Genomic DNA, 27730 nt, shown 5'->3' with positions numbered 1-27730 from the left:
AACAAGGGTATGTAAACTAAATGGGGGAGGGTAGCAAATGTCCACCTCCGCATATGGCAATATTAAAGTTTTTCACTGGAGGAGGAGCACATCTGTTCCACCTTTTCCCTCCCGAATCTTCGTATGACAGGCCATGCATTGACGTCTCCTGTTCTAAACTTAGAGGGAAAAAATTACCAAGAAAAAAAATACGTAAAAAAAATATATAATAAAACAGTTCATAAAATTAATATACAAGTAAATTTATTAGTCTACAAAAGTAAAAATAAATTGCAAGATGTTAGGAAATAGTTCTCAGATCATGGCAATTGCATAAAATATTGTTTCAAAACCAAAGAAAGCCCATACATTGTATGAAGAACAAATAAATTGGCGCACATAAATACTACTGTTTTCAAAAAGTTCCGAGACTTATTTTAATATGAAAGAATGAATACAGATAGAACATGTGTATTTGTTGTTTCTTTCGAAGTAACTAACCAGTGCAATTACAGTCGAATCATGTTTTAACGAATACGATATAGCGAAAATCTAGTTTTAACGAATACTTTTCTAATCTGCCAGATAAGTTTACATAGCAACAATGCAAAAACCTGGAACTCCTTTATAACAAAATTTAGTTTTAACGAAGTGATTTCTCTGGTCTCTTGGAGTTCATTATAACGGGATTCGACTGTATATATTTTTGCCACTGTTCTTACAAAGATGTAAATGCGGATTGCAAGCATTTTTTGTTATACCCTCCAATGCCTTTGTCGCTGCTCTTCTTCAGAACCAGACACTCATTGTCCCTTATAGCAGCAATCCTGAAATATCTCGTCTAACCTGATCCCCCTTACGTTGGAAATCCCAAAATATCTTGGGCTTTTAAAACGCTCATTTCTGCATTGACAAGCTTAGATACAAGCTCTCTATAAGTCTTTCCCTGATAACATGTTTTCTTTCCACCCCTCCTGTCAATGAAATGCCAGTGGGCGGAGTCAGATTTAAGTCTGAGTGACAACAGAAGAAAAAAAAAACTTTTTCTTTTTCCTTTAAGGTAGTATTGTTGCGTACAGCATAAATAACAGAAAACAATAGTTTTTCCTCTTCCTATTTTTTATTATTATTTTCAGCGTTGTAGGGGAATGAAGCATTTATCATGCCCAATCGAAGGTTGGCAAGTTCTAGAAGGCTTTGTGATTTCTACTATGGCAGTTATAATGCATATCGAGAAAGTTTTAAAATCCGTTCAAAGGGTTAAGAAAATTTTTTATCAGAGGAAAAAAGTCACATGGGGCAAGATTAAGGGGAATAAGCTGGTTGTAGAAGTATCGGAATGTGTTTTGACAGGTAATCTGACACCAGGAGTGATCTGTGAGCCAGCGCATTATTGTGATGGAACACCCATGACTTGGCCTTATAAAGATCGGGTTGCTTGCGTCTCACCAAATCAAGTGAATGCTTAAGGACTTACAGGTCCCGCCTGGTGTTAGATTACCTGTCAAAACATCATATTCTGATACTTCCATGACCAACGATTCTCAGGTTCCGAAGAAGAGCAGTGACGAAGGCACTGTCGGATATGGCAAAAAAGGCTTGCAATCTGCATTTACATCTTTGTATGAACAATGGCAAATGCATAATTGCACAAGGTAGTTTCTTCAAAGAAACACAAAAATAGTTTCATCTGTATTCATATATTCTTTGGTAATCAAATAACATTTCGAACGTAGTAGTAGATTGGCAAAATTAAATGACAAGCTGTTAGACAAATAGTCCTCAAATCCTGGCGATCGATTTTGAAATGTTATTTTATGCAAAGAAAACCCATAAGTCGTATGAAGAATAAGTAAAGGGACATAATTTCAAACATTAAAGGACATTTGACAGGAAATCAAGGAAAGAGCAAAAAAACCAACGAAATTGTCGATTACGAAGATTACATATGAACAGACACACACAGAATTACTCGTCAGCATTCTCTTTGGTTTGTAATGCCAACTCGCTGGCATATTTTGATTCTTTGAGGTCTGCGTGTTTCTGTGCGATATCAATCGTGCGATCCAGAAACGTCTGGAAAGTTCTGGCAGCAAAGAACTCTTGCAGCTGGTCGACCGTGTGCCGTGGTCCTTCAACTGTTATCTTCAAGTTGATCCTACCCTTCTTGAAGTGGTCATATTCCCATGAGAGCATGCAGTCTTTCAGTTTCGTGTACTCATTCAAGATGGCTTTCCTTATCTCTTCCTCAAACCGGATGATCCCAGTTTTCCTCTCCTCATTCATGCGCGGGTCCAGGGGTACCTGCATCGTTGAGATCACATTGTTCTTCTCTGCCTGGTAAGTTTTCTTCTCTGCCGCAGAATCCACCAGTCCGAGATACTTGACGTTGCAAGTGCAGGCCAAGTGTATGAGGGTTATCCAAGCCAATCGACCAAATTCTGTCAGTGTGTCATTATACACAACGTTCGGATTAGGGCTGACACCAATTTCAGAAACGCGAATCAAGGCTTCAAGGACGTAGTATCCTGGTGAGAAAGCTTTCTTACCCTCACTCGTGTTCCAGATGGACTCGAGCTTTGCACCGTCACAAGCGAGCAACCTGTCGGACAGAACACAGAATTCTTTGTCCATCAATTGCTCCATTCGTTTCACATCTGTGCACACATTATCTTTCTGCATATGGAGCCACTTCGATAGAATGGTCCTGGCATTGTCCAATATCTCGTATTTGTAATCATTTATGAGGTCACTGTTTTCACAACTCTTCATGTGCTCATGCACGTAGTTATCAATCGCTGTTTCAACGTAGCTAGCTTTTTTCACGAATATACTCTCACCCGGACTGGTGGGTGTCCATTTTGTCTTTTTCATCACCACCAAGACATCCGAGACCATCCAAGGCAAGCCGAAAATGTTCTTGTTTGCGTTTCTCTCATAGGTGACCATATACCAGGCACTAGCCTTCTGCATCACCTGTTGCGAAAATCCAGCAGTCGTTTTAGGCTTGCCTCCGAACTCCTTGAAGAATTCTTTCTCGAAGGTTTCCTTCAGGTTAGCAACTTGATGCTCCAAAATATCCAACAGGTGGTGCTTGTCTTCTTGCTCGACACACAAGTTTCCGCTCTTAGTGAAATTGCCAGACAACAGTTCCCCCTCATTGTCGAACTTGTAATACTTTATCCAGGAGAATATTTTTTTTGAATACTGAACGTACATCTTCTGCGCCGAAGCTTCGTATTTCTGCCACCCTTCGCAAATCAGGTCTTCGTCTGGCTTGTATTCCATCTGATCCGTCGTCACTCCCAGGTCGATCTCCAAGCTTCTGCACATTCTGTACAGATGTCCGAGTGCTTTTTTGGAAATGTAGGTGTTTTTATCGTATTTCTTCTCCATGAAGTCTGGATATTTTGTGACATAGTCTTTCATTCTGGCTGTCTTACCGGTCTTGGCGAAATCAAGGGCTTTTGCAACTTTTTTGGCTATTCTGACACACCTCTCGCTCATTGGGCCCTCTATGTCTGCCCAAGCCAAGTGCGAATTTGCGAGTAGGCCAACATTGTCATTGAGGATGAAATTTCTGAAATGATCCAGTTGCTCGCTTACCTAATGGTAAGAAAAGCAATATATAAAAATAAGCAATTACAACATCATACGTGTCACAAATACAGTAAAACCTCAATAAGTCGTCACCTCAATTTATCGAAAAATTATGACGGCTTAAGCGGAGTGCCGTCAGTTTTAATGCGCAATGTTGTGAAAATCGTATAAATTTAAAGTAATATGACATTTATATTAAAGTATGAATCAAAATAACAATATTAATAAAATTTACAGATTGCGAAAGAAAAAATAATAGCAATTTTTTATCTTTTTTATCTCTTATTACTTAAATTATTGTGGTAAAATGTACTGTACACTTTGATTTATACTTAATTTTTAATTTAGACTAACAGAGCAACTGTTAGAATAAGTAGCTTTTCTTCATAATAGAACTCTTTATTGCACATTAATTTCACATATACATCAAATTTAATTTTAGTGTTTTAATTCTTCACCAGTAGTTCATGATACAACTACGAAATAATTTCGAACACTTTTGACTTTGTGGAGGGGCCCTGGGCAGGGAAAAGTAAACAGAAGACCTCAACTCGGGAAAGAATGACTGATTTTTTTCAACAAAGATATTTTGTTTAAATTTCAAGCCCTAAATTAGTAGAGTCCATGCTTTCTATGATAATATATTATCCGTAGCCGTTGCACTTTAACTTGATTAATTTGATTCTTCGATTCACATAATTTTTGATTTCCTTGCACTATATGTAATCTTTGACGTATCAATAAATTTTGGTTTTGCCGGAGATGAGCGCTGGCCCCCTTTCCTGCGGGGGGCGTTGAAGTGCTTACATTGCTTCTTGCGACAGAGCTTGGGTGTCTCACGGTTTCTCCAATGGAGCCCAGGCAGAAATGAGATCTAGCTTGAACAGTCCCAAAACCTTAGTCGGCAAATGAACTTCCCAGCGTAACTATTTAAACTGTTCAGTTTTGGTATATAGGATTTTATGGTGACTTTTAAGCATATGGCAATGCTGTTAACACACAAGCTCTTTTTTTAATGGAAGCCATAAAAATAGTCTGTTCCTCTTTCTCATACTTTTTTGTAGTGACGACTTAATCGAAATTAGTGACGAGTAAACACGGGTTTAATAACATTGTGGTCTATGAGAGCTGAAAGGGTCTGAAGAAAAATGATGACTTAACAAGGTTTTACTGTATGTTTAGCAAGTAAATTATATACATGTATGTGTGTATATATATATAAAAATGTGTTAAATACATTTAAACCATTCAAAATGCTCACCCCCACTCTTTTACTTACAGCCAAATAATAAAGTTTTATATTAAACTATCCAATAAAAACCCTCTTCCTCTTTTTAAAGTCACCTCTCTTCTGCAGATCAATATATTACCCCCCCCCCCCCACCACTTCCCAGAAAGATTAGCCATTGGGAATAAGGAAGCATACAGAATCAGGATGGAGCTAAAACCCCTGTTGCACGGCCACTGGGGCCCAGCTGGAGGAGCAAGAGTAGCACTCAGGTACAACCCTTGGTGCCAGACAAGGTGAATGTAGACTGTCATTGGGGAGAGATGGGGGGGGGCGAACCCAAGGACCAGGCCTAGCGCCTGCCACTGGGACACAGACAGATGACTGGGAGTGCCGGGCTGGGGCACTCGAGAGTGACTGTCTCGCGGGTGCCTCAGCCCAGCATACTTGATTCTCTCCAGCATGGTTTTCCAACTGGGCAAAAGACATATATCCTTAATAGGATATAGCCCGGGCGTCAGCTATAAGAGGCCATTAAAGTATTACATCAGCATTGATAAGGGGTTACAGATTTGCTGACTTTTAATGATGTCGGGAGAGAGAGAGATTGAATGATAATAACGTCATCAACTAACTACCCTTTATGAAAGTATGAAGGATTCTTACTTATAATATTCCTACAGATAAGTCCTCTATAGACTATTCCTACATCCTGTCTTACTTATGGGGGGGGGGGGGATACCTGCGATACTGTATTGTGTACACTCCTGAGTGATTTGATGGACGCTAATACATGCTCTTCTAATGGGGGAGGGGGCAGATCACCCAGGGTTTTAGTGATAGAGGGAGATTGTTTACTTTTGCCTTTCCAGCTATGCAAAGAAGAATACAATTTTTTCGTGAATAAGGTGATCGCCATTGATTACAGACAAGATGGGGTTGGGAGTTGGAGAAATGTTTTTGGGTTTCGTTAAGATGGATGAATGTACAGATATTGAGATGGAGGTATATAAAAGCAATTGGAGGGGGGGGGGACAGGCCATCTCATCTGTTATCTTACACCTGTCATATTATATACACAGGATACAAGGGGGAAAAATGAGAATCTTATTGTGAAATATAAAATATCCATTGGATCGTATCATCTCGCTTAACACCTTATTGGTGAGCAAATGGGTTTGATAACTTGTGGACTAGAAGCCAGCATCAGTTTTATTGGGTTGAGATCACTTGCTCCGGTGAATTTGATGAAAATATACAAAATCCCTACAACTGTACCACTTATGCTCCAGTATGATATGGAGAGTGTCTCCCATAGCTATGTAATTTATTGTAGCCATCCGTAGAAACTACGGACAATCCACAGCAGTTGGCAACATTATGATTCATAGTTTTGAACTGAAAAATTAAATTTTTCCATATCATTTCAATTTCTCTGAATAATCAATCAGCATGCTACAATTTTTTTTTTCTTCATCTCGCACTCCCACAAAAATGCTTTCGCACCCTCTCCCCAGGTATGGGCACCCCAGTTAAGAATCACTGCTCTAAATTGAAAATAAAAAAGTAGGGGAAATAATTGCCTGAATTGGTGCTTCACGCTCCAATGTTTTCACTTTTCGAACAGCGTAATTCATGGCTGATGTATTCCCTTCTTCAAATATCAGATCTTCGAGCCAAATAACGGAATACTCATCACCATCCAAGTCAGACCCTGAAAAAAATTCAAATTAAAACCAAACATTAAAAAAGTAATCACTTATCAGTTCAAACTGCCACTAAATTAAAACAATTTCTTGTGATAAAAAATAATTTGGATCCTTCCTCAAATTACGTAGAGCTGATAAATAATAAATACAAATTTTGTGTGCCAGGAAAGTTTCTTGACATCTCGAATACAACAATATTGAGAACACAGTAGAACACGTCCATACCAACTCCTGTCGCAGAGAAAATATGTGGCTTGCAGTGCAATGTTGAGCCATAGTCAGTCAAGTGTAGTCTGCATGATTGTGACATTTTAAAAGCAATGGATCTATGACATGATATAGTGTTCTGCTTAAAACAGGACACAACATCAAGCGAAACATTCGAAATAAAAATATTTAACTTGGAAAAGGTGCACAGAGTATGGCTGCTCTGTGCACATAACATATCGATAACATATACCTTTACAACAATTCAAATTTCTCAAACTTTTGCCAGTGGCTGCTTCATTGCCTCAATCATATTTTATGCATGGCTACCCAGAATAATATCCAAATGAGTCAGTTCATAGTACTGAACAGGTACACATCTATATTGACAGTTCATAGCGATGCCTCTGATGAAAGTTGACAATGTCCCTTGGAGTCGTGAAGCAAACTTTGAGAAACACTGCAACAGTGCCTTGTTGTAATGCTTATTTAGATATTTCGCACTTTTCACTATCACAGCTGTTAAAAATTTCACTAACATCAGATCCTTAATTTCCATATTCAGTGAAACTTAGTTTCTCTCGTTGGGCATTTTGCCTGTTGTGGTTTTGTACTTGTACGACATTCAAGATTCCGCGAAATTTTGCAGTTATAACTAAGATGCCATTACAACCAGGGTTGGCTTTTTTTAATGAGAAATATAATCTGATGCAACCAAATACTGTACATAAAGTTTTAATTTGATTACAAAGTGACTATATTTGATCTAGAAAAAATATGAGAAATTGAGATAATAAATATGGTACATCACCAAATTTTTCCAGAAATGCAACCAATTATTTGCAAAGTCGCCATTAAACAATGTTTTTAAATTTAAATGTATTTTCATCAACATTATAGGCAGCATAAGCGAGAGTGCAACAGGTGCAGTGCACCCGGGCCAAGTTGTAAGGGTCGGCAGCCTAAGCTTTTGTTTAGACAGATAAATTTTCAAAACTTTGGAATAATAAAAATTTGCACGACACCAAGTACTATTTCTCTTTTTTTTAGCCATACCTTGACAACAGGAATGGTGAAAAAACTTGGGGGAATAGGCAAGGCCTGGGGCCGTAACGCCAGAAACAAGAATAGACTATCACATGGGATAAATGTGCATTTTGGTTTGGCCATACACCTCCCTCCTAGGCTGGGATCTTTTTTTGCGCCTCCAGGTCAGATTTTTCACAAGGCTGGATAGTGGGGGGAAAATTGGGTTCTCACTTGTCTAGGGTCTAAAGCACCAGAAACCCCTCACACTCTCATAATTTCCACCTTGGGTAACTTGGAGTAGGTATTTTTGTATTAACAAGGTTCAACTCTAGCTGGCATAATTAAAAACAGTGAAATAATTCTGGACCAAAAAAAAATGGGCCAGTTTATTTAGAAACGTGTCAAATGTGTTTCTGTTGATTAACCAATGGTCTGCAGCTTTGGACGGATGAAAAACCAGGTTCAGAGTCCCCTTGGCTAAAACACTTTCAGCTTTCCCATAGGGACGGTTTTAGGGAAGCACATGAGGTTTTGCACATGGCGACAGATGAGCTAGAGCTGCTCCTGATTATAAGCAAGGTTGATTAACATTCACTATGGGAATCAGCCGAGATAGAATATTTTTGACGTCATAGTTGAGCTGTCAATGTAACTGAGTTACATGCATAGAGACAAAAGGGTGTTTGTCACTAAGCATAGAATAAAATCCACCAATCTTAATAACACCCAAAGTGTGAAATCAGGGTTTACGCTACGGTCGCATTTTTCACAAAATGCAAAAAAAGTAGTAGCCACTTTTGCAAAAATGCGTACACAAGGTACACAACAAGTAGACATCCAACCATCAATCATTACATTAGGGGACATTCAAGTATTACGTCAGCATCGGGGGGGGGGGGTTCGGATTTGCTGACTTTTGATGACAAGGGGGGAGGGGTTTGAAGGTTGCTGACGTCATCAACGACCCTTTTTGAAGGTATGAAATATTCTAAGCTGCTGACAAGGGGTGGAGGGGTCAAAAATGGCTAAAAATCTGCTGACGTAATACTTGAATGGCCCCTTAACATTGTAGCATTTTGCTAAAGCTTTCCCCCTCATTTTCGCTTTTTTTGCGAAAGGAATTTTTTATCCAGCTTAAACCCTGTGTGAAATACTCCAAAAATGGTGACTAACCCTTAAACCAGAAGCAAAAATAAACAGCTCATGCCAACGGTTCTTTATTTTTACTTTTGGCTGAATATGACAATTTTAGCAGTGAAAAGAAATCGTATTTACATATATAGATTTGTGCGTGTGTGATTTTATTATCTTTCTTTTAAACACAACAGACCTGCAAGTGGTACAAATATTCAAACATCACACTTCACTCACGATTTGTAGTATAGATAGCAGCACTAAAAATTCACACATAACACTATATACGTCCTCAGACTGTTAGGTAAAACAGCTCACACTTCTAGCACAACTTAATCTGTAGTAAATGCTCATGGCAACAGACTGGAGATATGCTCGGTTTGAAAGAAAAAAAAAGCATACTTGTTTCCTCCATTTTCATTTGATTCATGAATACAAGCCAAATTATAGAACGCATGTTTAATTCATCTTTCCCTATTCCTCTTCAAATCTCACTGAAGTTTAGATTCCCCAAGATCGGTATCACTACACCAGTTTTGTTATAAATGTATTGCGATGCATACAAGATGTAAGCAGGGTATCGAGAGTGCGAATGGGTTAACTCTGTGGTTCCCAACATTTTTTGGTTCACTGCCCTTCATACGCCAGAATTCTGCCACAGCATTCAATTCTGAACATACCTTGCAGTGTGGTCGAGACTGGTCAAGTAGGAATTCAAATTTATAAACAATTTAAGAGTTGAAGTACACACTTCAATTTCATCCCAGCACCTTCCGTAGCTAGTCACGACGCACACTTCATTTGGAGTTAAATAATGAGAAGTGCTTTGGAGACGTTCTATTGAAGACAATTAATTAGACAGGGTATGAAAAAGTCATTTAAAAATCGGATTTTTTTTAAATCAATGGACTGCTTGATTAAAACAAATCTTGTTAATCATTAAGAATGCATATTTCTTCATCTAATCCCACAAATTTAATTCTACATTAATGAATATAGACAAACAACAAGAAATTAATAATAAACAAACGAACTATGAGCAAGAAATACAAACACCAAAAATCTGTGCTTATTGAACATGTGAAAGGTCGTTGAGCCCGAATTAACTTCATGGGTTAACATTTTTCTTGTAGAATGCTTATATTCATAAGAGTTCCCCCTGTCACAGTAACTGCCTGGTGGCGACTTAGTATCACATATGGTGCATGTTTCTCGATTCCCTCGACGTACAGCCAAAGAATCATTCAGCATCAACTAAACTAAAAAAATTCTACTGATGAGATTGTTGCGGAATTGGCAGATTCATTTATTATGATTAGTGATGGGACGAATATGCAGTTAGTATTCTGTATTTACGTTAGTATTCAGTATTCAGGTTTTTTACCAAATATTCGGTTTGGCCAAATGTTGCTTAGACATTCTGCCAAATGTCTACGTACATCAAACAAGTTTTAAAAAATTATATTAATTGGAATTTTTTACATAAATTAACAATTAATTGATAATATTTTATTGTGTGGTGTATACCTATTCCTTTCTGTGAAAGAGGTTATGTCAAGGTAAATTTCTAGGAAAAGGAAAACATGAAACTGAAAATAGAATTCTACTGCAACAAGGTGGAAGTGGTGTAAGCATGAATTACACAAATCAAGTTCACTATTGATGTATCTAGACAAGATGCAGTGATACCTCGGCTAATGAACATCTCGGCTTAGGAATTTTTCGGCTAACAAAGATTTTTCCAACGTTTTTCTGCCTCAACTAACGAATTTGGATTCAGCTAATGGACATTTTAGTTGATGTGGATGCATCAGCTCTCATAAAACAGCCGAATGGTGAACTAAATTTCCTTGCCCACCAAAATGAATTCAATGAGTAATTGTGTCACTTAAGCCAGATTGATATTTTCCCACATCAGAATCGCTTTCTATAGATACCCTTATCTCTCAGAAAGATTTCGAGCCATTTGATGAATAATGAATGATTTAGCAAAGAAAAAATAGATTAAACAAAGAAGCGTTAGACTTGAATGGTTTCACTGCATACTACAATTCTTAATACCAAACAGAACAATCTGGACATTTTAGCATCTGCACGCATGTGTGAAATAGAAATAAGCTGAATATATCGCATAGTACACCACTTCATACACTTTTTTCACTATGGCTCACGAATCTGACTGTATAGAGAAGTACATAGTGCGAAATTTAAAAGATATTAAGCTTTTCATCTTCCTTTAAATTATCCTTTATTCAATTGTGAAGTTCTTTGTCTCTGCCTTCAATCAGTTTCTATTTTTTTAACCCGGGGGAACACGTGCTATAAGTACTTATGCAAGGACGCGTGGTGGGTCTATCACACCCAGTCAGCCGTTTTTGTTAAATAATACCACCGAGAATGTCTTTTACCACATTAAATGCATTTTCTATGAAAGAACAGACACTAAGTGTATATTAAAAATAAATAATTACAAAAAAATACAATTTATTCACATTCTGGAGACCTGGACCACTTTCGAGAAAAGGGGGTGTTTCTACGGTATGGTTTTAGAATGGCCGGGCCTCTAAGACCCACCGTGTGTGCTCGCGGGTTGATAGAGCTTCTTAGTATCTTATGAAAGTTGCTTGTTTGAAATTTTTGGCAGTTTCTAGAACAAATTAAACTATTTTCCATAGGAAACCTATAGATAATCGTATTTCGGCTAACAAATGATCTTTGTTAGCTGAGGTATCACTGTATTAAGCTACCGAAAAAGGGGGCAAAGAACATTTAAAGAAGAAAAACAAGAAAATTAATCATAAATTTTATGATTTATTAGTTGAGAGTAAATAAATGGTTGACACTTTCAATAAAGTTGCTAATCTTAATTTTAATGCAAAAAATGTTGAAAAAAACAAACTTTGAAATCAATCATTATATATCACTGTTGAATTTGATTGTCAATATCATGGAAATAAAACTCATTCAATTACAAGTTTTTTAATATTTAAATGAAATTGTATACTTAAAATTTAATTTCAATCATTTAACTTTATAACAATTTTATTTTAAATTGAAAACACCAATTTTATTTGTAACTGCGATGATTTTTAATAAGATTTAATATTCAGCTGTACGGCCAAATCTCCATTTGCTTCATTCTAATAAAATGTGTTTTGAACTTGCATGACGTTTCTTTATAATTTACACATTTTTATTCTTTCACAGATTTTGAAAAAAACCGAACAAACTCCAGACTTTTTCACTTATTTTAATCATGTCATAAAAAATTCAAGGCTTTTGACAAAAACTAAATTTCCTTGGGGGTTTTTTTTATTGGGAAAACTAGTGTCCCCATTGTAATGCACTGCAAATACTTGAGCAGTTAATATCTAGCCATTGGTTTATATGACAAATTAATAGTTCTTACAATCTATGTCATTGTTTTAAGTTTCATGCATACTTTTACCTTTTAACATGACAAGAACTAGTCTTGTATTAATTTTATATGGGCATTTGTTTTGGCACAGCTTGACCTAGATGGTCCTTGTGCCAAAAAAAATCAAAATCCAATCCAAGTTAATATCTAAGTTTATTTCCCTATATTTTTCTGCAATCTTTTCAATGCACAAAATCCAGAAACAGAATAGCTATCTTCCTGCACTAGTATCTAGAATTTAGGTTCAGGTTTATGTTTACCAGATCTATATTTTTTTAATGATGAACTTTACAACATTTCAATAATTAGCCCTCGTGTGCAAAAAATGACTGTGGTGCGACAAAAATGATCAAATACAACATTTCAATAACATGAAAACCATACTCGGTTACTTCAGTATCATTGAAGTTAATACAAAGAAAAAAATTTAAATTTAGTGATTTAAATCACTATTTAAATCAATCGGCATACCCTGCGATAAGATAAAATTTTTTCTTACCAGCCATTTCATCTGGGTGGGGTCGTCTTCCTTTAGCCGGAAATACTATGCAGTCCCTAATGTGGTGAAGCCCCTCCACGTTAACAGCGATGAATTTCCTCACGTCACCAGGATGGATGCAAGGATTTTTTGTCACAACAACTGGTCCTAAAAAATATACAATAATACATGACCTATTTTTGACCGCTCCTAAAATTCATGATCAAATTGCACAATTTTATGTATGATAACTGATTGCTTAAATAACATATTTGAGAAGTTTCAAAAAATTGGATATTAATTTAGCATGCTTTTCTTTGTAATCAATGTGAATTTACAATTAGTAAACACACTTTTTTATTAATATAAATTAATGAACTTAATTTAATTAAAGTAATTAGTGATTGGGAAACCTCGTGTATCACGTGACAAAAAAAAAATCCAAGAAAAAATTTTTTTTTTCTATTTTTAAAAAATAATTTCTGTCCATGGTGATGGGGGGAAAAAAATTCCAGATCAAAAATTGGGATAAAATTCCCCAAAAATTTTATTTTTGAAAAGCCATAAAAAATTAAATTTCTTTGTAAAGAAAAATGTAAATACTATAGCACTCATTGAACCTTTAAGTTCTAAAAATGTTAATTTCATACAAAAAGTTTGAATAGAAATTAATTGAAAATTTTTTTTGTAACAAAGCGTTGTGCAAATGCAACATCAGTCAAAAATGGGATAAGCATGATGACGATTTTCACAACTTCAACCAGACAAAAGATTAGAAATGTGTAGGGCATTTGAAAGATAACTGGACCGTATACCAACGTGAAACAAATTTTTTATTTGGTGCATGACGTTTAAACAACTCTCTTTGCAACCGAATGCAACAGTTCCATCTTTCTACTCTCTTCTCATCCAAGTGCAATCTCAAATTTCTACTCATCTCTCGGACTCCCGAAAAGTTCTTATACCGCCAAAATTGACCATGACTGAAAAAATCCTTCCTTTGGGGAAAAGACAGAATTGAAAACATCTGTTGCCTCAATTCTCTTCCCCCCCCCCCATTTGCATAAAATCACAAAGAAGTGTAAAATGTTAGTAAGGAAAAGTAAAAAATTATTGTTTATGATAGGAATTCGGATGTGCATGAAAATCTATCTAATTCTCATTCCCGTAAACGTTCCGAAAGTGATCATTGAGGCCCAAAATTCATTGTTGCCCGAAAGTTTTTGCCCATTTCGGGCATTTGCCCAGGTCTGACAAACTTTTAAAGTAGCCTATCATCCAAGTTGGGTTCTATTTGGTATATATGCAAAATTTGGTGACGATCGATCCAAAATTGTTGATTTGTATAAAGAACATACACAGACAGAAAATCAATTTTGTACATATATATTGCGTCTATATTTCAATGAATGTAAATAATACAGTTATCAGCTATGATAAGTCTAAAATAAAAACGCTCAATCAACAGCCTGCAGTTACCTTCACGAATTATTGTTTCCTTGCTATTCATGATGGTATACTGCACAAAAACTTGATTGTACTCCAGAGTGTTGGTTTCATCTAAAACGCCAAACATATTTCTGGCTTCGTTTTCAGGCACAGCGATTCTAGCTTTTGTCTTCAGCAAGTCTAGTAAAATAACTCTCAATTAATCCTGCGAAACAAACTCATTAAATGACTAGCAATAAAATACTCAACAGTCCTACAAAAATTGAATCATTACACTTCACTTATAGGTTGAAAAATGAATGCCAGCACTAAAAATCGGTGCCCGAGTGGCATGGTGGTAAGATGCTCGTCTACCATCGTGAAGGTTGTTGTCAAGGTCCCGGGTTCGAACCCAAGGGAGGAGGATATTGATAAGATATTTTCCCTAATGAACTCGAGGCGACCACCGATAGACAGCGCCTTCACTTCCAACCCATCTCACTAATGGCAGTAAATTGCAGTACAGCGATATGGCCAGAGTTGGTGTTTGGTGAAGTAGTAGCACTAAAAATCGAGAAGTTGTGAAAGGTGCCTTGACGGACTAAATCGGTGAGACAGCACCATTATGTTGAACTTTTAATGCTAAGACCTCTAAACTAAAAAAAAAAATTAATACTCTGCGATAATTAAGCTTAAAATTTTTGTGTAAAAATGTAAATTTAATATTGTTGAATAAATGTTTTAAGTGGAAACAAATGTTGCCATACTTTATTGCCATCCGCTGACGAAATAAATGTTGGGTAAACAAAAAAACCAGGAATGTTCTTAAACTGTACACCATCTATCGGTGATTGCCCCAAGATCGGTAGATAAAACTTATTTTCAATGTTTTCTTCCCTATTCAAACCCGTGGACCTTGACGGCATCTTTCATACTGGAAGACAAGCATCCTATCCTACCACTGCACCACTCGGCCTCCAAGTAATGTCTGGGAAATCCTTGAAAACAAAGTATGATGGGCAGCAACGATAATATTGATGTCACACTTTTGCTCAAGGATGGCAGATGGATCAGCCTGGTATTTCAAGGAGCTCTGGCTAGAGCAGTGCTTCCCGAAGCTTATGGTGTGTCACCTTACTCCAGGGATGAAATTGCATTAAAATGATCAACAGGGACGGCTATGATTCCCAAACAGTGTGTCATGGCAGGCATTTTTGGATGCCATAGAGTCGCCTCGATTTTTGTTGCAGCGTAATTTTTGTGAATTGTCAGATTTGAAAAAAAAATTAGCTGTGACCCCATGTAAACGACATAATGAACATCAAAAAAAGCCCTTGGCTCTTAAATATTCCTTATTATTGCAATATTTAGTTTGATGTACACTCACATATTTGCTGCCTGAAAATAGAAAGAATCATGGAGCGGAAACAAGGATCCTCAGTGAAGCTGATCCCACACTTCCACAACTCTTCATAGTTCAGTCGTAGATGAGAATTCGCATTCAGGAGGTCTCTGGCATTTTCGTCGTGGAACATGCTCTTGATCGAGGAATGCACCATTTCTTTCTGCAGGCGAATGAATATTTCTTTCTTTATCCCTTTGAATTCTAGGATAGTGATGAATGATCGATTCAGAAAAAGGGAACCTGGAAAAATAATAATAATAAGCGAAATTTGTTTACTAGAGAAATCAAGCTTTTGAAGAATTATGCATAATTGTTAGATTGATCGAGAACAAAATGAAATCTGGGATCATGATGTCATAAGTTTTAACATCGACTCCAACACAAACAACTGACATCATCATAAGAAACCACAGATTTGTGGTTGAGTTGATACTCAAAACAGCCCCTCAGCCTGAGACGAAAAATCTTTTCCATTGAAAGTGGTTCTCAACTTGGGGCCCACATGGTCCTCCTTGCAGTCTCGGGATATTCTAAGGGTGAAAAGCTGATGAAAGGGGAGCCATGAAAAGTTACGAATGGGGAGGGGCACAGACAGCTATGATGAAATAAAGTTTTATGTTAGGAAAAAATAAGACCACTCAGAACCACGACCCAGGGCCTTCTTGATCCATGTTGGCATGGCTCTCATATCGTACAGGAGTCATATACAACAAGATTTGGTACTATCATTTTTCGAGCGAAAACATGTAGATATGTAAGCTGAGTATACATATTTTCAGATTAGTGTCAGGTCCCAGAACCTCACTTTGCCTGGGGACCCATGATGGTGAGATGGCCAGGCATAGAACTCCCAAAAGAAAGAAGCTCACTGAACTCTAGTCCAGGGACCTATGATGAAGTGTCAGAAGGGGTGATTTATTATGTAGGTTTGTGGGATCGTCCCATATTTTAAACAGACTTATTTTTCCCGCATAATTTGGTTCTTGGAATGAATGATCATTCCCTTTCCATTCTGAACCGATGGCTGGCACAGGGTTCTAAGGATCGACCTTATTTATAAAATTTTTGTTCATTATAAAAATTTAGTGTTTCACTAAATTCAATTCAATAAGTATAAATGATTTCGCTCCTGGATGAGGGTAGAGGGCTCCTGGGAACGACGGGAGGGGGCACGAGAAGAAAATATGGTCTATGGGGACCAATGCTGAAAAAAAAGAATACAACATTACCTAGTGGCTATTCTAATTTAATTTTTGAACAGTTTCAATTCTGCTTGGACGGGAGATGTTATCGGTCAACTAATATATAGTGGTGCAACCATTAGAAGCATTTTCGGACTGCCCCTCTGTGAAGAGGGCCCATTTCAATACGAGACAGATAGCTAGTACACTGTCTTGGCGCAAATTGATTTTAATCACTAAGTCGTTTCTGCCGCTCCATCAGTGTAGTTTTTAAACATGCATTTTGAACCTTGTATGAAAAAAAAATTATTTGTACGTTTTTGAAATTTATTTTCTTCTCGTAATTTCTCAATATTACATCATAAATAATTTTTTTTCATCAATAACTTTTTGTAATTTGAAATACCTTTCTCCGCTCAATCAAATTAGATTCACACGACAACTATAAGTATATATTAACCGCTATATCATACCGTTTGAAAATTAACAAAAAAAAATTTATAATTAAGATTTTCAAAAAAACCCAAAACTTGAAGATCAAATACATGAGTTGGCCGATAATGTGTCCTGTTAGGAAGAATCAAAACTGTTTGGAAATATTCATTACAATAGCCGTTAGGTAATGTTGAATCCCTTTTTCGAAATTAGTGCAAAGTATAGTACTGTGGATTATGGAATGTTAAAAAAAGGTGGGTCATATAGGTATCTAAACAGTCTAAGTTAATATGGTTTTATTTACAATCTTGAAAATACTCACGCGGTTTGCTGATCTTCAAAATATTCAATGAATCATGCTCCGAGCTGAGTTTCTTCATGCTCTTCCTGAAAATGATTTTCTTACTCTTTTCTCTGGGATCTAGGACCAGCATTCCTTTGCAACCTGCATACCTAATCTGAACGGCTGAAGGCCTCTCTTCTGCTTCTAGCTTGAGAGCTTTGTATATCTGAAAAACAGAATGTAATAAAATAAAATGAATAGGCTAATACGAATAGAGATTCAGATGATGGCAAAACTTTTTAGTGGCTGAGAATTTCTTTTTTCACCAAGGAGAAACTGGTGCAAAACAATGTTCAACGTTTTTAAAACTAGTGAAAATAGTTTCGAAATTTTGTTATACGACAGAAATGGTAGAAACAGTTTGTGGATCGACAAAAAGTGAATGATTAGAAGAAATATTTTGTGAACTACAGGAAAAAAATTTACAGACTGACTGAAAATACCTAAATAGAAATAATTTGCGGACTAGAGGAGGGGGAAGAAATAATTTGCAGACCATAGAAAATGTATAAAAAGGAGAAATAATTTGCAAACCGGCAAAAAAAAAAGAATAAACAGCAGAAACAATTTGAGGACCAGCAAAAAACATATAAATAGGAAAAATAATTTGCAGATCAACAAAATGAATACATAAACAGGAGAAATGATTTGTGAACCAGTAAAAAATACATATATCACAGAAGTAATCTACAGACTGGCAAAAAATACATAAAGAGGGGGGGGGGATAATTTGTAGACTGGCATATATATGAGTTATTCCCAAAAAAAGTGTACGAACAGTTTCTCTGAGACTTTGTAATATTTTTTACAAAATTTCAGAGCACTCTGGTAGTAACTTTAATTTTTTTCTAGTTCTTCAGTTAATTCTCTATCATACGGCATTTCTTAATTTGTTTCAGATATTATCAAATTTTTTTTTTAAATCATTGTTTGTAGCAAAACGTCAAAATATTTGTGTCCCAGCTTCAAAAAAGTGTTAAACAAAGGGACTTGGTTGCAAACCTGGAATTTTTTTTTCAAAAAACATCAAATCACATTTTATATATGTGCCACAGATGAACAAAACTGACAATAAAATTTTGAAAAAAAAAACCTTTTCTCTTATGAAAAACTATTTGTTCATGTCCCGACATTTTTCCCATTTTAAAATGTCCACTCTGTTAAGGTCATTTGGAAAAATATATATTTTTATACCAGATTGAATCTGATAACACTTTTGAGCTCATTCACTTTTAATGCTTGATAAAAAATTTTATATTTGACTTTTGCAAAACGACTCAATATTCACTTTATGTCTTTAGTACTAGATTTTTCTGTCGTATGTCCACTCTTACATCATTATCATAAATAATTCCGACATTTTTATATCAGCATCAAGTGATAGCACATGGAGATATGCTTCAAAATATAATAAAATTTTTCATCAATCATTTAAATTCATAATGAAAAAATAATTTAGGCTAATTTGTCCACTCTGTTACATCTTCCAAAACCGCAAGAAGCGCAACAGAATGAAAATTATGATTTAAAGTAAAGTTTTCTCAGTTAAAAGGTTTTAAAGGTTCAAGTTAAAATTAATAAGTTATCTATTCAATTTAAACCCTTTACCACATTCTCCATCATGTTATTTTTTCAGTTAAATACGAAAGTAAAGTTGTACAGATTGTTAAAATCACTGCCAGGCTCCACATTCCAGAGGGGAGAGACATAAACGTAAGTTTATACCAATATTAAATTGCCATTCAATTTGAACAAAAAATTTTAAATTTGAATAAAAATCATCCTGATGATACAATATATACAAGTCCAGTGCCTCGGTGGATGTTTTTTGAATGTTCTCATGGGGTGGACATTTTTCAAAGGTTTATCTGAGGAGTATCTGGGTCATCTATCACATTTTGAACATAATTTTTGAGAAAATAAAAGTATTTGCATAGTCTATTTAGAATTTTTGAGATATATCTCTCTCAGTTAAACATTTCTGCACACTCTGTTACAGTAATATAAACTCTTTTACACTCTGTGTCCACTCTGTTACGGGAAGCATTTTCGCAGTTCACTCATGGGCGGAGATACAGGGGGCGTGAGGGGGCATTGAATCCCACAGCGTCATAGGTGGAGTCAACTGATCTAATGTGTATATGAGCTGACATCATCATCATCGTGCCTCCCCCCAGCAATAATGACCTTGCCCCCCCCTCAGACTTCCAAGTCAATCTCCACCTATGAGTTCACGGGCCAAAAATTTAAGGAACACTTCAAACTAAGATGTTAAATTATAAATTTAGCATCTTAGATAACATCTATGGTAACTTATTTCGATTTTGAATAGCTAAATATAGTAAAAAATGATTTTTTCCATGTGTTATTTCAAAAAAATCATGAAAAACCATCAAAACGACAGAAAAAAAAGTAAAAAATTGTTTGAAACCAGCATATGTGTAAGAAATAAGCTGATTTCACTATTTTAAGAGATAAAAACAGCAGAAATAACAATATTCATTTTTTTATAACGATATTTGTTCTCATAACAGAGTGGACAAAATCCATGACTTTCAGTCATAAAACCCAAAAAATAAAATATCATTACAAAATAAAAGTGAAAAATATTTATGAAATATTAAACTTCAAGTGATTGGCCATAATCTGAGGCCAATTTCATTTTGAAAATTCAACTTTGAATTTTTCATTTCAAAAATGTGGAATGTACACTTTTTTTGGGAATGACCCATATAGGCCTACATAAATAAGAGGGAAAAATTGAAAAATTGCAAATTATCAGAAAAAATATGCAAATATGAGAAATAGACTGGTGCGGGAGAAAAAAATATGCAAAAAAATGAGAAATAATTTGTGAATCTGCAAAAAAAAAACCATAAACTACAGAAATAATTTGCAGATTGACAAGAAATATATAAACAGGAGAAATAATTTGCAAACCAGTAAAAAATAAATCATTTGCGGATTGGCAAAAAAGGAGCATGTTAGGAAGTGTTTCAAACCCTTGGGTGCTCGACTTGAGTTTTACGTGGAATATTTTGATTTCTGAATTTATTTTATGGTGCTCATCTCCATGCTTCAAAATTTTGTGGGTGCACAAGTACCCACAGCAGCTCCAGCACCACTGACTACATTCAAATCTTGGCAACAGAAAACTTATCTGCCACAAAAAAAACCAACTTATTCAAAACCAGGCGTTAACTGTACCCCACCATACTGATACTGGCTGTTTGTTGAATTTTGGCAATTTTTTCAACAAAATTATACATTTCTTTGTGATTTGAAGCAATGGCAACAATTTATAAATGCCAAATTATTATTTTTGGGAGACAGAGATGACAGGCTTTTTCCCTGAAGTAAATTCTTCAGAAACAACCTCCCCAATTTTTTTTAAACTTTTAACAGGCATTGTGAAAATTCTGTGCGTAACTGGCATCATGGTGCCATTTTGACCCCAGGAAGTATTAATGCATTTAAAAATCAACGAAAGAAGTTTTCATAAAAGCAATGGGTTTTTCACATGACTCCATTCATCTATCAACTAATTCACTAAATAATTTTTCCAAATTTCTTTAATTATTTTCTCAAAAATGGCCGTTTACTAAGACACACACATTCGAAAGGAATGGAGGGATACGTGACCTTTGAAAATTTTTTAAAACTATGTATTACATTTTTTTGAACGCGATTTTCATGATGAAAAAACTGAACAGATATGATTAAATATACCCAGAAAATAAAATTTACAAATTAAAATAGTATTTACTATATTTTCACAAGCACTATTCGAAGTTGGAAACACAGTCGTTGCAAACACCACCACAGCATGTTGATCACAATGTGATCTTATATACAATTCACTAACAGCTCTATCCTCATGCTTAACCTAGGATATCTGATGTTTCACAATTAATTTGAAACCATTATCGAGAAAACTATCGCTCTCCCGAAAGGCCATTTTGATCTAAACCAGTGGTTCCCAACCGGGGGTGTGGGAGATCATTTTTGGGGTGCAAAATGAAAAAAAAAATTTACAACATTTTGACTGATTATTCAGGAAAACTAAAAAACTAAAATGATGATAAAAATTGAATTTTTCAATTCCTAAATAAATATGTATAATACCAATATTTTAATGCTTCATCTTCTGCTGACAAAAATGGTTCAGGAAAACCCAGACACCCACCAAGAGTGGGGGGGGGGGAGGCTTTAGAAATTACACTAGAAATGATTAGTTTTGTTTTTGAATTAATTAAAAATAAGAATATTAGCCACAGACGAAAAGACATTAAACAATAAGTAAAAGAATTCATATAAATTAATTACTGGACAATTAATGTAATAAATTACAGAAAAAAGATACGAATATTCTAGCAGGTAAGTTGCATTGCTCTGGGGGTGCGGGGGTGTTATGTACCTATGTTGTCCATTATCTCTCCCTTGACCTCTTTCTAAGACTTTCAGCAAGATTTGATCATGTTCTTTCTTGTCATTGCCTGCTACTATCAAGTCATCGAAATAGATCTCAACCCCATTTATGTCACCAAACAGTTTTTGATTGGCTTTCTGAAAACCCTCTGGAGCATAGCTAATTCCAAATGGCAACCTGTTAAATTTAAACCACCCAAAAGGCGAATTGAAAGTGCATAGTTCTGAACTGGCTTCGTCCAAAGGTATCTGCCAAAATCCTTCTTTCAAGTCAAGCACAGAATAAAACTGTTTACCTTCTAACTTACTGATAGTTTCATCAGCTGATATGATAATGTGATGTTCCCGCTTTATGGCTTTGTTGAGATTTCTGGGGTCAAGACAAATTCGTAATTTCCCATTTGGTTTTTCTATTATTACTAGGCTATTGACCCAATCAGTTGGTTTGTGAACTGGCGATATAACACCGGATTGTACCAGCTCGTCTAATGTTTTGCCCAATTTTTTATATAGCGACTGGGGTACTCTTCTGGGGGCATTTATTACAGGCACTACTTCATTCTTCCATTATCTCTCCCTTGACCTCTTTCTAAGACTTTCAGCAAGGTTTGATCATGTTTCCACTGAAACTCAATGTCTTTCTTTAGCAGTTCCCTTAGAGATGTCACAACAGACACGTTTGGAATGAACTTCGCTAAAAAATTAACCATACTAAACAATCTCTGTATGTCATTCTTGTTGGATGGTTTTTCAAACTCCATAATTGTCTTCACGTGGCTTGGATCAGCTTTTATTCTATCCTTAGAAATTAAGAGGCCCATATACTTGACTGGGGGAAGGAAAAAAAGGTTGCGAACCACTGATCTAAACACTTCAGCCATCAGACAAAAAAGCATTACGCAAGTGGTGTCATTCACTTTGATCAATAGAGAGAGGAAAAAGTAAAAATTGAAATCAAACAAATTATAAATTTGTCGAACACGTGCTAACAACTAGCTTGAAAGGTACTGAAAATAGGATGGTTCAGATGTATTTCTTTCTGGATGGCACGATAAACAATGCATGGGGTCAAGATGATCCCACCACGTCAGTCAAGTGCTAATAGCGGTCAAAATTTATAACTTTTCAGCAGTCCAGGAGATAGTAGATATAGGAGTAGGAATTTGAGAGACTCAACTGCTATGAAATGCAGTCATTGCAACTGGGAAATTTATAATATATATAGTTATGAACTTGAAAATGAGAGAAAAATATTTAGCCATTTTAATTATTTTTTAAATAAAAATGGGGCAAGCCCTCCCAAACAGCGCAGATCAAAAAGAAAAAAATTAAATGGCAGATACCTCCTCAGCCATTTCACTCGACATACGTCCGATTCCATCAGAGAAGGTGTATTCTTCAGCTTCATCATCATCATCATCATCATCCCTATCACATGTTTTATTTTTCTCTTCTTCGCTGCCAGAGCTATTGCTACCATCCATTGATGCAGATGTGCAGTTGTCAACTAATTTTCCCTTTAGACGTTTCCCCTTTAATGGCCTGTTGTCCTCGTCATCATCGGAAAGGTATATCACCACGCCGCCTGTGATGTCATCTTCAGGGTCGTCGATGTTGGTCTCCTCTTGAGGCACGCGTAAGTGTCCCATGGACTGCGAGAATGACATGCCCATGCGTGCCATGAATTTGGGCACGCTCTGTATCTCGTCAAAACTGCCAATTTTCTTGCTTATGTCCAACGCGCTCACTAAATTGTCATCTTTCGCATAACACCAGAAACTGTGACTTTTCAACTGGCTCGATGAAGCACCGAGGTATTCATAAGTGCGGTTGCCCAACTTTATACCTTTCAGAACTAGACGCTTTATAGTGTTGTCAAAAAACCCGGCTGCGTCACCGTCACCTTTCTTTGTGGTGAAGTTGAGTTTTATGTTGTTGGTGTCCCTGATTGTCACCCGCAAGAAATAGTCGATTTTGCCTTCTTTCAACATCCTGTTGTAAAGCATCGGCTGCTGGGGAAGGAAACGGACGTGCGTAGGAGTTAGAACAGCTCTGTTTACCTCGACCAAAGATTCTGAAAAATCCAAATCAAGTTGATTGTTCGTAGCATCACTGCCACCCTTCGATTTCTTCTTTCCGTTATAAATGTCCTTTGGTTCATTTTCATTGTCTTCAAAGAAACATTTCAACATAAAAAAGAGCAGAACAGTGTCTCCTTTGTCCATTGCACGATAAATACGAAGGAGAACGCTGGCGAGTAACTCTGAATTCTCAGCGCACTTTTTCTGCACGTATTTACAGAAAGGACTGACCTCGTTACGTACTTCCAGTTGATCGAACACCTCGTAACTACGGGATAGAAGGCAGTTCATAGCATAAAAGCTATCGAAGAACGACGGATCCAGAATCGGGAAATACCCCTTGCTATTCGAAGGCACCGTGCGAATGGGAGCGATGTAGACACTCACATGCTTATGAACATGGAAGAAAAGTTTCAGCAGGTTGTATTCGATCGTTTTGAATTTCAACTGCAGAACAAAGTTCTTGCTGAAATCTTGTTTCAGTTCTGACGGGCATTTATCATACAGATCTAGGGTCCTGACAAAATTCACATATGCCAGATCACAGTAGGAGATGCTTCTCTCGTTCTCGTTATCATCCATTGCTACCTTTTTATCCCTCCATTTGGCTTCGTACAGCAAGGGACTATCAAGGTACTGTATGTAAACGGTAAAGCTATCCTTAGACTCGTTGCACAGGATGACTTTCTTGATGGACGAGAAATAAATCACCAATTTGAAAAGCTTGCGAGTCTTTGGTTCTTTGCCTCGCTTGTTTTGAACTGCTGATTGGGCCACGGTGAAAAACACATTCAATTCGCTTTTAATGTGCAAGAACTGGACTTTTTCCGGCCTGATCTTATATGCATCATTCCCCGTCAGATTTGTACTGTCGAAATGTTTCACAAATGTACTCAACCCGACAAAATTACCCAGACAAAAGCTATGGATATCAAAATTAATGTATGTCCTCATATCTTCCAAGTTCACTTCCCTAGAACCAAAAATGGACTCATTGTCGCAGAAGAACCACGTTTCAGGAACATCTTTTCTTTCCTTCAAGGAACAATACGTGCGTATGAACTTCTCCTTCGCAGACTCTAGGGAACTCTCGAGTTCAATTGTACAAGTTATGCTGTAGAGAATTGCTGGGAATACCACAGCATTTGTTTTATCCTTGGAATTTTGGGTGCCTTCCTCTATGAGTTCGTTGCCGATGTGAGGCTTCACTTCATCGAAACGAATGTTGACCCCGAGACTATTCTTTAGCCAGCTCTTTAGCGACCTGATCGAGTTCTGAGTAAAATACTCTTTTCTTTTCAGCCCACTTATGCTGGCACTCAGCTTCCTCAGCTTCTGAAGCTCTTCTTCTGTGGGTAGCCAGAGGAGATCTGAAGTTATGCTGGGCATGATTATTCTTCTTCTGTCATCAGCCTGAAACATGAAGAGCACACACAAAACACGTTATTTTGATTATAAAATCAATGAAAAATGCAACATTAAATGATATGAAGCAACATGCTGCAGAGCCCCAAAGCAGAATGTTTAGCACTGTTCTGCGACGAACCCTCTTCTGACTGAAAATGTTCTGTGGTAAAAATCCCCATACATGTAATAGTGTTTTTTGCACTTTTTCTTAAAATTCTTCCGGAATGTTATGCAGTAGCGCTAATTGTTCTGTGACGTATGTCGCAGATTTTGGCACATTCTGCTTTGGGTCTGCAGAGTTTCAATCAAAGGGACTGAAACCTTTTAGGACTTCTATGTACAGTAGAACTTAGGTTTACCAGCACAATTCCTTCCATGAACATGCTCGTAATCCGAAGCACTCATACACACATATGTGGATATATGATTCTATCACCAGTAGACTTTTTAAATTTTGTCGCCCTTTACCAATTCCAGTCTAATTTTTTTGTCCAGATTCCTCAAATTCGCCACCTTGGGTTACGGCCCACTCCACTTTCCTACCTCCATAAATATGTCACTGTCTCCAGTCACTCTTTGGATTGTAAAAAACTATAATTTGTCATATAAACCAACGGCTTTGATGAATTTAAAAATGTGAGATGCATCGCAATGGTAATTTTAAATGTCACGAAGTGAAAGATGATTTGGACCAAAAGTGGTCGTAAAGTGATGACGATTATGTGAACAAGTAAAAGTATGAGCAATGGTCAATGGACTTTGACAATGTGGGCACTCAGGTTGGCTCTCTCGTAATAATGATTACATGAGGTGACTGTGTCCTATGCGCAACCAGGTGAGCGGAACTTCCTCCTTTCAGTTAGTACTGCAGCTCGAACGTCAATGGCAGAATGTGGGCTCGATGGCACGTAGTTTATTCATTTAATTGGATATTCCAGTACTCTTGCCAGCAGCGATGCATCACTTCTCGGAGGATTGAGAAGTGATCACTGGCAAGCACCACAAGGCTACTGTCAATGCTAGAAGTAGTTTGAGCTGTGGTGTGTCTACTTTTTCATTGGTCAGCATTCCCATATGACCTGGTACCATGATGCTTAAGATAATGTAATTCACGAAAGATGGCGTGGATGAATGTGAAAATTGAAGGAACACAGCACTTGCAATGCGCTGAGAGAGTCACTATAAATGGTGTTTGCATGGTATATGGCTTGAAAGATAGCATACAGTTCCGCCGAATAAATATAGTGTTCCAAATATAGAATGTAGTCTGGTAGTTTGAAAGATGTTTCCTCACAGCAAATGTAGGCACAACCGACATGGCCAAGGCTCTTAGAGCTGTAACTTAGCTGTTAACTTAATTCCCAATGAAAAGAACTCATCGAAAAACTATTGGTCGAACAAAGCTTACCTTTTATACGGATAGCAATTGATTTGAATGGAAACTGGTAACGCGACCCTCATTCGAACTCACGCACGAAAGCACTAATAACATTAACAAATCGGGGGCATTAGCGTCGGTTCAATAGTAACCGAAACTAAAACCCAAAACATTGACTTGACTTGACTTCTATACACCCAAAACATTTCTCACATGTTCGTTCATCACGGCTGACTTTATTATGCAAGCATATTGAATTCGAGATCACTTCCTGCTCGAAGTTGTGAATACTTAGAAACATTGTGACCATATCTTCTTCTCAATAGACATGGGACATCTCCGCGTTGGCAGTGCTGAGAACGATGTACCCCAACCACTGAGCTATGAGTAAACTTTACTTATAGCTCAGTGACCCCAACATCATTCGTCGGAAGATCACGTGACTCGGTGAAAAAAAAACATAATCTTTCCCCCCCCGTTATTTTCTTATTTCATCCACAGGAATTTGAAACAATAAAGGAAAAAATAATTTCAGCATCGATGAGATAATTAAAGAATTATGAAGAAAATATTCTACAATTAATGTAAGAGATAATTTCAGCATTGATAAAAAAATGATAACTCCAAAACTAATGAAAGAGATAATTCCAGAATTAATGAGATATAATTTCAAAATCAATGAAAGAAATAATTTCGGCATTTATGAAAGAAACAATTTCAGCATTTATGAAAGAAATAATTTCAGCATTTATGAAAGAAACAAATCCAGAAATGATGAAATTATTCCAAAAGTAATGAAGGAAATAATAATTAATAAAGGAAATAATAATTAATAAAGGAAATAATTCAAGAATTAATGAAA

At 36.5% G+C, this 27730-nt stretch overlaps 1 protein-coding gene across 1 annotated transcript; it reads right to left on the bottom strand.

Annotated features, from left to right (window-relative positions):
* Positions 1-234: 234 nt before the first annotated feature.
* On the bottom strand, positions 235-27083 carry LOC149081183 (uncharacterized). The gene is made up of 8 exons (XM_089237969.1): positions 26899-27083; positions 23346-25496; positions 17554-17740; positions 15598-15855; positions 14262-14411; positions 12804-12950; positions 6391-6521; positions 235-3585 (listed from the first exon to the last, which is right to left on the bottom strand). The coding sequence occupies exons 2-8, from the start codon at positions 25470-25472 to the stop codon at positions 1948-1950; spliced, it is 4638 nt and encodes a 1545-aa protein (XP_089094095.1). The 5' UTR covers positions 25473-25496; positions 26899-27083; the 3' UTR covers positions 235-1947.
* Positions 27084-27730: the final 647 nt, after the last annotated feature.

This window comes from Pholcus phalangioides, unplaced genomic scaffold (genome assembly GCF_987345545.1).
Source record: "Pholcus phalangioides strain wild (caught in Gottingen) unplaced genomic scaffold, Ppha-v1.0 ptg000010l_1, whole genome shotgun sequence".
Lineage (NCBI taxonomy): Eukaryota > Metazoa > Arthropoda > Arachnida > Araneae > Pholcidae > Pholcus > Pholcus phalangioides.
Note: the sequence above shows the minus strand (reverse complement) of the source record. Positions and strands in the feature narration are given on the sequence as shown.